Below are 12,751 nucleotides of genomic sequence, written 5' to 3'. Positions count from 1 at the left end.
ATCTTTTTTGTGTTGAACAATCATTGGCGTTACAATACATGCCGTATTCTGGCGTTTGCTGTTTCGGTTCCTGTGGCGGATGATTTGTCGAAACAGGGCATTTTGCATGGAAATCCAATCCTGCGATATATTAGCATGTTTGTTCCCAAATTAAAATCTCTCAGGAAGTTTGATGGATGCTGGGCGTAAACGAGCACTGCAGCTATTGGCTTTGATGTCGGGATCTGCATGGGATGGGATAAGAGTACATAGCAGCCCTCTTGACTAAATGGGGCAATGTCTTCCGCAAGGGTTTGCGTGCAGATTGCAGCATATCCCTATGAAAGCGGCCACAGAATGGGACGCATCTATGCAAGCTGAGATTCCAGCATTTCGGGGTTGGACTAGATGACCCTTGGTGTCCCTTCCAAACTTACAGTTCTATGATTCTAAGTCAAACCATCACAGTGTGCTAAATAGGCAGACCACAGGCATTTACCTGCTGGGAGCAAAACGCTTGTACAGAGGATGAAGCCTGTCTTATTTGCAGTGCACATTGCACTGCAAGATCAAGGAGCATAGGCTCTGCTGTCTAGCATCAAGGAATGAAGGGGTGGTGCTGGGAACCCTGCTCATCTGAGAGCCAAGTGCAACCCTGGGTTTCCCCCTCCATGAATGACAAATGAGCCTGCATTCACTTATTTGGGAAACAGTAAGAGGGTGTGCCTCTGGATGGGTCTCAACCTGGCAGCCCCAGACCCTAAGAAACAAGCCCGCTGCCTGAGTCTTGAATCACTCCATTTGGTGGTTATTTTTGCATTTGTGCTGGCCCTTGGGAAGTGGCATCTATCTGTGAACTAGTCCCTGTTCTTGTGGTTTGCTTTGGCTGGCCATGCAGCAGCAGCAGCTGATGTTTCTTTGTGGTTGCTGAAGGTGAGGAAAAGGCATGAGGTCCAGAAGTTCACCAGACTGCTGCTGTCGGGTAAGAGTAAAACAGTGTTGGGTCTGTCTGCAGAAAAACAGACATGTTCATGGCAGCGCTTGCCCCGTGCAGAGGCCTGGTGAGGCCGCCCAGCTGTAGTTCTTACAGTGGGGGCAGATGCAGCCTGGGGTTGCAGTGGCTAAAGAGTAAAGTCTGTCCCAATATCCCAGTATCTTGGGTATCGGGAGACCTTTCAGGAGCTAGAGGAAATACATCACTGAGCACAGGTATTGTTGCCTATCTGCCGTACTGCACTCCATTCTGGCTTTCACAGGAGAAAAGACTGCATCATCAAACGATAATCCCTCTGTGTCACAGAGAAACTGTCTTTTATGTCAGTTGTGATTTGCAAAAGCCCATCTTCTTTCCCCTAAATGTTTGTTTGTGGCCAGGTGAAGTACCATGTCACCCTCTTGTCCTATACGTCTGCTTTTATTATTTCTCCTCTCTGATTCCTGATCTGCAAGGCCTGGTTGCTATTTTTCATTAATAAAGGAGAGCTATTGGTGTTATTGGTGAACTCTTCTTGTGCAACCCTATCCTGTCCTGTCCTGCTTAGTTTCCCTGGAAGCAAGCTGGGCAGGGAAGCTAGTTTGCACCAGGGGGAAAAGGTTTTTCCCACCTCGTCATGATTAAGAGAACTGATTGGGTGGAAAGGAAAAAGGACAGAACTAGTGGTTAATTACTGGAAGGAGAAGTGCTGGGCCTAAATCTGCCTGACCTCAGATTTCACAGTGTTTGCAAAATATTGTGGCTCAACTAGAGAACTAGTACCCCTGCCCTTCGGTGCTTAGGTATCAAAGCAGGTCAAGGCATTGCTCATTCTTGAAACGTAAAAATGGCTTTGTCTTGCCAATTTGCTGTTGTAAACTGTCTGTGTTCCAGTTTTAACCACACCTTACTCTTTGTCCTCTGCGCTACTCCCTCTGCAAACATTCTGCAGCAGATAGAGATGGATAAGTGTGTTTCTCAGAGCAGGGGTCGGTTAAGAAGGTTGACCAAAGTATTCTGGTAGGCTAATTTCCGGTGAATGGCTTAGTATCTGCTGGTTGCTGGGGTTCTTGCCAAGAATGCTGGATTATGCAGACCTTGGCCTAAGCAACAAGGTGCCTTCATTCTTACGCAAGAGTTCGTGCTTGTGATCACGTAAATCAAAATGATGTGCATGCTCTCTTACTCTGTAAGCTTTTAAAGCACATTGGTGATTCCAGTAACAAAACAAGAAATTGACCATGCAAGACTGAAGTCTCTGCTTTAGAAGTTCTGAAATAGATGTTCATGACATCCTGATAGTCTCTTGTCACAAAGGATTTGTGGATGGGCCATGTTTGGCTTCAACTCTGGAACTAGGAATAGGATTTCTGGAGTGGGCTATGGGATTGCGTATACTCGTGTGCTGCTTCTACTTGGATTTGACACTGTGTGTGTTTACTCTGGTTAAGGCGAATCCAGCAGTGTTCCTGAAGCGACTGAACCTGCTAACTTAGCACTGTTCACTTGTAGCGCCAGATAGAGGGAGATGAGAGCTCGGTGCCCAACTACATACCCTTCATATGTACAACATTTCAGATTCAGTAGGTAACATCTTTGGTTAATAAATGGCAGTAGCACGGATAAGAACAAGAGAACATGTTCCAAGCTCTAGACATGAACGCAGAAACCCGCATGTTCTAAATAATCCTACACATTATTTGCTTCTTCTTTATGGCACACTACTTGCAATCATGTACTTTGTCCTCCTGTACTGCAGGAAGTTACTGTTTATGAATTCGGTTCATTTAGTAAAAAAGCACCCTTGATCATAAAATCTCTTCTTTTGTATGATCAGGGACGAAAGTAAATTAAACACTCTTAGCACTCTTGGCCATACATGGGATGACATTTTGAAAATAGTTGAATAAAGCATTTTATTGGAAGCAAAGATTCTCCTTGTAGTTTTGAAGTGGACATCTAGGCAGTTGTCTAACAAACAGCAGCAAAAGCATACTCTTTTGAAACATGCAATTGATATATATGCCCCTAATATTGCTGAGTAGTTATACTGAACAATTGGGGCAAATCGGTCAACTCCAACAGTTTTTTTTAAAGCCCAGATTATACATTATCATTTGCAGGTGTAAACTAAGGGCAGTTTACGAAGCAATCATGTGAAGCAAATCTTCCCTTTGGTTAAATACAGTAGTTAGTAATACATGAGTGCAAACTAAGCTCCTGTGCAGATGAGGACTGCATAGTTAGATAAAAGTATGTTTATTTTATACTTTTACTTGACATACAGATCTTGTGCATTCCTTGCGGAGTAGTGAAAGTATTCAGAATATTGGCCTACAGAAATGACAGGCAGACTTAGAAAGCACTGTCTGTCAAATCATAGGTCATTACCCTGAACCTCAATTTTGAACAGAAACTTTGTCAGAACATTTCCTGCTAAACACACGGAACTTTTAGCTAGACATCATGCCAACATTATCATACAGAAATAAAATTTGGGAAAGAAACACGGTGTTTTCAGTAGAGCTGATGCACTGTAAATAACAGGTAGTTAGTTGTTCTGTTGTGCAGTTGTTCTTCAGGGAATATCCAGTGAAGGTCAGTGGCCTTCAAAAGTAACAGCACCTCCACTGGAAATATGGCTAGTCCACATGGAGTTGCTGTTACACTTGACAGCCCTGCTTGAAGGATTTCTTTTCTGTCCATCGTTGGGTCTGTAAATGTTCTTATTGCATCTCGTTTAAAATAGGTGTCTGTGAAATGTTCCCCTGAACCTCAAGATAAGCAGAACAAACGTTTTGTGTAGCCCATAGAACATTTACTAGAGTGATTTTTTAAAATCTCCATTTCTGACATACCTGCTACATGTGAAAAATCAAGAATTTGCCGTCTCTTGCCCCACCCAGTCCCCCATTTATATCCAATGCCATGTGGGGAATCTGGTACATCCCTGGTGCCCCACAGGTATAGTACAGAACCGGATTATGTTGCAGCAGGTACCACGATCCATCAAAGAATCTTTAAAGAAGAAGAAGAAGAAGAAAAGTTTAAAAATGGTATTTGGATGCAGATAAAATCCTTTCTGGAGAAGCATTTCTCTGCTTTGAGAAATGTTGAGATTAGAGGCACATGAATTTATGTTAAAAGAAATGCAACCAGTTTTCAATTTCCCACAACAGATAAATGAAAGTTATTGATCAAGATAGCTTTGAAATTGAATTACTAGGTAAGGACTTGTGTGTAAAGCCAAGCAAAACTGTTTCTTAAACTAAGAAACAGATTAACAGCCTTCTCTCTATGAAGTGGAAGGACTGAAGCTAAACGTTTTCCCACTTACAGAAGAAACAGTGGCCCCTAGAACTTAATTCAATTTAAAACTTACAAAATCCTGAACTATGCAGTGTGAGAACACTGAGCAGAAATGGAAAGGGTTAATTACAAATTTGTGAAAGCGTTTGCAGCTTGTTGTACACTAGATACTTTATTCAAATAAGAGGAAAGCTTCCTCATTGACAATCCAGATTAGCTGGAATGACTTAGATTTAAAATAAATGAATTACCTTGCTAAATCAGCTGCTTTCCAAGTACTCAAGTTTAATTACTTGAATATCTGTCCATGTGAGAGCTAAATGTCCCGTCACCTAAATTTCACTAGTAGCTGGATGTGGTTATCCTCATTTAATTAAGAAAATTACTAAATCACCTGGTTGAGCTACTCCTTCCACATCGTAGCTCTTAAATCTTAATTTCTGATCCAAAATCTGCATTAATTTCTGTAAATTTATAAGGTCCTACTTAAGTAGCTTAAAAGGTAAGTGCAAGAGAGCTTACCTGGCAATCCTCGCTGTTGTACAAAAAGGTTGGAGCAGCAACCACCAGCGCCTGTTTCTTTCCTCGCCCCAAAAACGTCTCAGTGCTGCTTAATTTCCCACTAAATAAGCATTTGGTGTAATCAATATCAGACTTCAAAATGATTGGTTGGCGTCATGGTAGCGTGAATTGCCCTGTGGATTTTCATGCTAGAAACCTAGAGAGTGACACGTAATGCAACTTCTGCCCAATACGGCGTATAAATCCAGGGCAAAGTTTTACAGCCAAGCTTCTTTTGCTTACATTGTGAATTATGGTTCTCAAACTGAAACTTGCCCTTCGTAGAGTGATAAGTAGATATTTGAGGAAGGTGTTTAATGTACACTGCAGAGAGAACTTTTGCCTTGGGTTTTTTCCAAGGTATTTTCTGTACAGATGAGAACAGGAAACATACGCTTGTTGGGGGGGGGGGGGACAACCCACAAGAGTGGAGATGTATTCCAGGATTTGGAAAGGTTTTACGGCTATCAAATACAGTGGTACCTCGGGTTAAGTACTTAATTCGTTCCAGAGATCCGTTCTTAACCTGAAACTGTTCTTAACCTGAAGCACCACTTTAGCTAATGGGGCCTCCTGCTGCTGCTGCGCCGCCGGAGCACGATTTCTGTTCTCATCCTGAAGCAAAGTTCTTAACCCGAGGTACTATCGCTGGGTTAGCAGAGTCTGTAACCTGAAGCGTATTTAACCCAAAGTACCACTGTACGGTGTTTTTGGAGGCCAATGAGATTCTGAAAAACTATAGCTATTAGTTCTTTTTTTAAAAAAAAATTGTGAGAACAGTAAGTTGCTGGTCATTCTGGTTAATTAGAAATCTGTAGGATCATATTTTGTTTTTAACTTCTTAAGAAAATGAGTTTCCTGATGTTTTTGTGCCATAATTTTATGTTCTGTTTTAGATTAGCAGGTAACACTCATTGACTATATAGAGTATAAATTCTTCCATGAATGTTACTGCTTTTAAAGCTAGGTTCTAGTCTGTTCTACAGCAAACTCTGAAAATTTGTTTGCAAAACTGCTTAAGGGCTTGAAGGAAATAGAGAGAGACCCTGAGATTCTGAAGAATGGTTCTGTTTTCACAAATGACACCTGCCCACCTACACATGTTTATCATTTGTCATGTCTATATCATTGATATCATTTATTTATCCCTTGTGAAGGTTTCGTGCCTTGTTGCCTGGAGGCAATTCTAATTTCCCCCAGACAAGTGGCTATTTTCAAGCCTGTTACATGCAATTATTAATTATATCTAACCATAGCATCTTCACTATCAACTGCTTGTCAGGTTGTAGAGTGAAGTACCTCCTATAGCCAGCTAATTTTGTGAGTGCCTGTCGTTTTGTAGCCAAAATGGCACCAGCCACATTTAAGAGGGTCGTCATCTGCAAGCTTAGGGAAATGCATTGGACTATCTTGAAAGTAGATATGGCTGGAACCCTGATAGAAATACTGCACACTGCATCATTTTGTTGCAGGTCTCACTTGCAGTAATCTAATCTCATCAAAGTGTGTTCAATTGCTATTGGCTTTGGGGTTTCTCAGGGAATGTAACATGGCTTTGTTATCACATTTTATATGCTTTGCTAAAGTCCAGTATGTGTTGAATCAAGATATTATCTTATAAAAAGTTATATAGGTTCACATGCCTATTTTCACGATCATTGAAGGCAAAATATGACAACAGAAATGGCTACTCTCCATGGTAAGAAGCATGAGGCTTCAAACAAATGGCTCATTTTAAATTCATTGTAGTTAAACTATGGAACTTGCTCCCACTGGAGGCAGTCGTGGCCATCAACTTGGATGGCTTTAAAAGAGGATTAGACAGATTCATGGAGAGGAGAAGGCCATTCACAGCTGCTAGGCACATGCCATAATGTCCATGTTACAGGTGGGCAGAGTGCTCTTCTGTTTCCCTCAGGCCACTGTGAGAACAGGATGATGGGCAAGATGAACCACTGGCCTGATCTAGCAGACTCTTATGTCACAGTGTTCTGAAATAAAGCTTGCCTCTTTAAAAGTTTTACTTTTTTATACAGCTCATGTCTCAGAACTGGAAGTTCCAATGCAACGGTCACCAACCTTTTGGGGCCCAGGGACACATTTGGAATTCTGAGGGAATGTTGTAGGCACCAGTCACAAAATGGCCGTCACAAGGGGGCATTGCTTGACACAAAATGGCTGTCAAGTGGGTATAGCTCGATGCAAAATTGGGACTACTGGTATTCCTACATAATAATAAAGCAGCAACTGATTGGTTGACCTGGGAAACCAGGTTTCAAATTCCCTACTCGGTCATGAAGTTCACTGGGTGATTTTGGGCCAGTCACTTTCTCTCAGCCTAAGGTACCTCACACTATGGTTGCGAGGATATAATGGAAAGGAGCGAAACTATGCTTGCCAGCTTGAGTTGCCTAGAGGATATTATTGTAATAAAAATAAAAAAACCCCTCATCCTTCAGGGCAAGAAAAAGTAATGAGACAAGCTTAAAGGCTAGTGGGGAAGAAACCCCCTTTCCACTCTGCCCGCCACTCAAAATTAAAATTCAAGAAACAACAAGAAGGGCTGCCCCATCATCTCTTATCCCCTCCCCTCTGAGGCAAAATGCCCTCTGGAACAAGAAAACAGGGGAGAGAGCCCCTCATCACCTCTCCTTTTCCAAAATAAACATGCTTTATGATACTGTACTAGAAAAAGTGGGAAGGCAAACCATGAGGTGAGCAGGAATGCATACCTGCCACTTACCTGTCCTCCAAAGGAGGGAGGAAGTGGCTGCCCAACCAATTTGAGTGAAAGCAAGTGGGAACTTCCAGCTTTGGGGGCTGCTCTGCAGTATAAAGCTGTATGAAGCCTAGAGAGTAACTGCACAGTTTGCTACATAACTTTTTGTCTAGGAAGGCTGGAGACTTAGTGTTTCTTTTTAAGGGAATGCTCAGAGTTGGGAGCTCCTTCCTGGGGGTGCTAACGCAGGCCTTCACAGGCGCCAGATTAGCAACCTCTGTTCTGCTGGTTCTCAGTTTGCTTCAATGTCTTGTGCTATTTTGAAGAATATATTAGCAGTAGTCTCCTGATCCGTTGTCTCTGCTTTGCTTTCCCCTCCCCCCTACAGAAAAAGCATTGAGAATGTTATTAAGATAGTGGAGCAGCATGGCAGTGATGCCTGGTGGACCCTTCCTATTGAGCAGCTTCTTCCCAGTGAAGCTTTGGCACAGGTAAGTCATTGTCAGTGGAAGTTCTCTCTGAAGGCCTGGTCCGTGTAGGTAATGGCTGAAGCCAAGGAGCAGGAACCAGGAGGCTGGTGGTCTGGCAGGCCAGGGGTTAACTCTGATCCCATATACAGTGGTAGACTGGGATAAAGGGAGCAAGCAGCAAAGGCCGAGCACTTCCCAGTAATGTCCCATGTTCCAAAGAATATCCTGAAGCTGGGTCAAGACAGTAACTAGAACTGTTAATAGGTTGTATGAATACACCCACAATATATATACACAAAAAGAAAACTATATCTTAAACCTTAAAATGCCAACAGATTTTATCATAGCATAATGTTTTATTGGACTAGCTTCTGCTGCCCCAGATGCATGAAAAGTTTTCTCTTCAGTTGACGCTGACATGTGTCGCCTCTTTCAATGAGGATATAATAAAAGGTTATACTGTGGCTGGTCCTTTGTGAATTTTTGCAATATAGAATTCAAGGGGGTAGAAATGGAAGAAAAGCTGATCTGTCTGAGAGTTGTGGAATCCTTAATTTGTTCTTTATTTCTGGAACAGGCTGGCAGTGTCCAGGATTACGTACAAGGACAGGATGTCCTAGACATCTGGTTTGATAGTGGAACATCTTGGGCTCATGTTTTGGAAGGTAAGGGGTGGTTTTAAATTCAGTTACTATCAAGAATTGTGCAGTTGGGCAATAGACATTCACGCGGAGATGGGGAAACTGTGCCCCCCCAGATATTGTTGGGTTATAGCTCCCACCATCTCTGACAATTGACCATGTTGGCAAAATATACACACGTTTTTGCTGGCTTTTGACACCTGAGATGTGTATTTTTAGGACTTGCCTTATTTTTGTGGCTGTAAATTGTTGTTTTAAACTGTTTTCAATGATGTGGTTTCATTGTTGTAACCTGCCCTGGGAGCTTAGAGTGAAGGGCAGGTAATAAAAGATGGTGTTGATTATGATGAACTTGCAGGACAATGTCTGAAAGTCTGCAGGTTCCCCAACCCTAGTTTAAGCAGTTGCAAAGTGTAGGTCTGCTTTTTTGTCATGTAACACAATGTTGAAAACCTGTTGAAGGTTTAAGTGTGTATGGATGTCATTGCATTTCATTTCCTAAGTGTAAGAGCTAGGTTTTGTGCGCTGCGGTATGTTAATCTTGTTTTCTTATTCTGTTTTTTAAGAACATGTCAGTCATTTTCAAATAGTGGCTTTTCAGGGTGCTTGTGGATGTGTCAGTAGCCAGTCCTGTGAATATTTGCAGAAGTGACATATATACAACAGAAGGGGGGGCAGGGAAGACCTATGTCTTCACCTTTATATGCTCCCCAGTATAATGGCAGAAAGGTGCAGCATGGGATGCTGCTTTGAGTCGGAATCTGGTACAGGGCATCACTGCTTTTGAACTTTACACCCGGAGTACACAAATGTCTGATAACTATCTTGTTGAACTGTAAAACATGTTGGCCCAGGGTTGTGGTGGTGGTGTTTTTAATTTCCCAGCAACCCAGGGAAGCAATAGAACCATCAGCAAACAGTGCGTTTATTGAAGGGCTCTTTGCCCCTTGTCTTGAAACCATCCAGTTAGATAATAGTGAATTTTGTACAGCTCCCTTACAGTTGCAGAATCCTGACAGTATTCTTCAAGAAACGGAAAGAGATGGACAAAGATGGTTTTATAACCAGGGTCAACACATTACATTGTGCATTAGCAGTGCATTCTCCCTTTCTTGTGCATATTTTGGGCAGGTGAATTCTGATGGCCAGAAGCCATGTTTATAGCTGCTTGGAAGCTCTGCTCAATGATACCTACAACCTCTTGAGATAAGGTGTCTATCTCCAACATTCAATGTCAACTGTGCAGTGGTCTGCTGGGCTGTGTTGGAATTGAAGACAATGAACCAGCTGGCTGGGACACCAGCTCAAATTGCCATTAAGCATTCAGGATCTTGTTTATGACTTGACGACTTAATATTATAATTACAGCTATCGAATACATTTGTATTTAAGAAGGCTTTCCCTGAAGTATGACCCAGACACTTAGGAAATACTGTATTAATTGTACAAATTTAAGACACAGTTTTATTGTTTTTATAGTCGGTATCTTTTATCTTACTGTACACTGCCCCAGTAGCTTCTGGTTCTGAAACAGTTTATAAATCAGTAAATTACTAGTATTTTAAGTCAAGCAGTTTATCAATTCTTAAAATAAGGAATCTTTGGAACTAAACTACTTGTAGCTTTTCAAAAGCTGCAGAGAAAGCCATAACAGACAATACAACACCTTGAGTTAAAACCATTCCTTTTCACCCAGTGCATGCCTACAAAACTGCAAGGAGGAAGTTGTCCTGGTTCATTTAAAAATGGACATAGCAGGAACTGGAGAGGAGAATCTTGCTGTATTCCTCTCACTGCAATACATTGTTTAGTTGTGGACACACTTTAATGTCATGGTTGAAACGTACTCTAGTATTTGGGAGAACATAGCCCTAGATATCCCTGCAGCACGACTCTTAACTTCTTGCAGAGCATTCATTGAAACACACACACGCAATACTGCATTTCAGTTCTGGTTCGAGTGTTCTGTATCTAGAAACACTGAATGCTGTTAGGTTGTCTTCCTCTTGCAGAAGGATCTGCTTGCTTCAGCCAAGTTTAAAGATGCCAGAGAGATGGAGCATCAGATAAAAGCAGCACTGAAATCTGTCTGTCGTCTTTGTGCTAGCTCTCACCACACTAATGTTTAACTAAACGAATGGGATTGTTTTATAACAAGACTATCTGGTTAGAGCTTTTGTGCTGACAGTGGTAGTTTAAGGGAAAGGTCTGGGTAATTGTACTTAATCTATGGGTTAAAGTCTCCTATAATCAAAGATACAGAATACTATATTCCAGCAAAAAAAAAAGGATTATTAAGAACCTATGTTCCCTAACTGTAAAGAATAACCCTAATTAAAGCCTTCTATTCCTTTTTTTATGTTGTAAACTATAAGGGGGGAGGAGGCAGATATCTACATAGAGATATGTGAGCAGTTAAGAATGAATTATTTTTTTGTTTGCACAAACTTGGGCCAATGCCCTAATTTTATTTGTCTCAAGTCAGAAGTGTGTTTGAAAACATATATTTTTCTTCTTTATTTTCCTTTGAACTATTTACAGGCCACTTTTTTCTGAATACAACTCATTCAAGGTAGCTAACATTTAAAAGTCCAACATAACATCCATAATACAAAACACGGTTTAATTTTGGGCAGAGCAGTTATAAAACAGTATGTCAGCGCGTGCATTAATAACAAGAACACACACATATTGATAGACAGTTGATGCTGAATATGTTTGAATGGAAGGAGCACACATAACAAGATTACGTTTGCCCCTACTGCTAAGGTGTTGTCTGCTTTTCACATTTTGTGAATATGTTTTCCCCCTTCCTTCCTTCCTTCCTTCCTTCCTTCCTTTCTTCCCCTTTTTTCTCCATAAGGGACTTTACAGTGCTTTGTAGAGGCCCACGGAATATAGTTCTTTGGCAACAAAAATCCCCCACAACACACATACTTGCATGATACACTTTTACAGTGCAGTGCTATACATTTGGACTTGATATTCCGCCTTTCACTCCACTTAAGGAGTCTCAAAGCGACTAACATTCTCCTTTCCCTTCCTCCCCCACAACAAACACTCTGTGAGGTGAGTGGGGCTGAGAGACTTCAGATAAGTGTGACTAGCCCAAGGTCACCCAGCAGCTGCATGTGGAGGAGCGGGGAAGCAAACCCGGTTCACCAGATTACGAGTCTACCGCTCCACCACACTGGTTCTTTTCTCAGCGAAAGATGGCATTCAAAGTCCAAGGAACTGACATCAAGAGGGAAAACATTTGCGACTTATAGTAAAGTTGCACAATGATTTAGCCATCTGCAGCTTCCTAACACATGTACGTTAAGGGGGGGGGAACCCACTCATTTGACCAATTCAAATGAGTATTAATTTCTATTTGGATTAAATGAGGTTGAGTATTAATTTCTATTTGGAATTTTCCAATGTGATGTGGCCCTGAATACAGTGTTGGTTGTTGGTACAAAATACAGGAGACAGGACCACCACTCTTAACCACTACACCATGCTGGCATTTGTTTTGCAGGCATCCCACTTCTTTCAGTGGGGGAGTAATCCAAGTGACTTTTTACAGGAATGCAGCCTTGCCGAGCTGAAGTCTTTCCCCTCCATTTTTTAAATTGAAATCTTGAGGTTTTCATCTTAACCATCTCCAAATAAAATCTCTGCGGGAAGTTTTCTGTTCCAGAGCAGTGCCTTGTTTGCAGTGGATGTGCAATCAGAGCAATAACATCCTGCCATTAAACCTTACACATGTTGGGAGCCTTGTGTGCATTGCATTTCACTGGATTATGTTGTGTGTGCCTTTGTGTCTCTCTCTCTCTCTCCCTCTCTCTCTCTCTCTCTCTCTGTGTGTGTGTGTGTGTGTGTGTGTGTTTATTAAATTTGTATCCTTCCCTTCCTCCCAAAGGAGCCCAGGGCTGGTTACCCTGTTGTGACTTTAAAAAATGAAATGAAAAATAAAATCAGAACACAACATCTAAAAACAATAAAACGTCTAAAACAAATATAAGAACATATGTAACCAAATCATGTGTCTGGATGGGCCTCAGACAGCCCATTGGGTCATCATCTTGGGGATCCTTAGCCAATCATACCAGGGAGG

The 12,751-nt window shown here is 41.7% G+C and overlaps 1 protein-coding gene and 1 long non-coding RNA gene across 2 annotated transcripts in view; one reads left to right on the top strand and one right to left on the bottom strand.

Annotated features, from left to right (window-relative positions):
• The window catches only part of IARS2 (isoleucyl-tRNA synthetase 2, mitochondrial), a 33,357-nt gene that overhangs the window by 9,558 nt on the left and 11,048 nt on the right, over positions 1 to 12,751 (top strand). Inside the window, exons 13-14 of the mRNA XM_081857780.1 lie at positions 7,930 to 8,032; positions 8,589 to 8,676. Coding sequence (XP_081713906.1) covers positions 7,930 to 8,032; positions 8,589 to 8,676 — 191 coding nt within the window. The remainder of the gene's footprint in view (positions 1 to 7,929; positions 8,033 to 8,588; positions 8,677 to 12,751) is intronic.
• On the bottom strand, positions 2,817 to 7,901 carry LOC309339654. The gene is made up of 3 exons (XR_014155505.1): positions 6,902 to 7,901; positions 4,784 to 4,979; positions 2,817 to 3,970 (listed from the first exon to the last, which is right to left on the bottom strand). It is a non-coding gene; the product is annotated as an uncharacterized lncRNA (long non-coding RNA).

The sequence above is a fragment of the Podarcis erhardii genome, assembly GCF_964252035.2.
Source record: "Podarcis erhardii genome assembly, chromosome: 3".
Taxonomy (NCBI): Eukaryota; Metazoa; Chordata; class Lepidosauria; order Squamata; family Lacertidae; genus Podarcis; species Podarcis erhardii.
The sequence above is the reverse complement of the archived record's forward strand: the minus strand, read 5'-3'. Positions and strand labels throughout refer to the sequence as shown.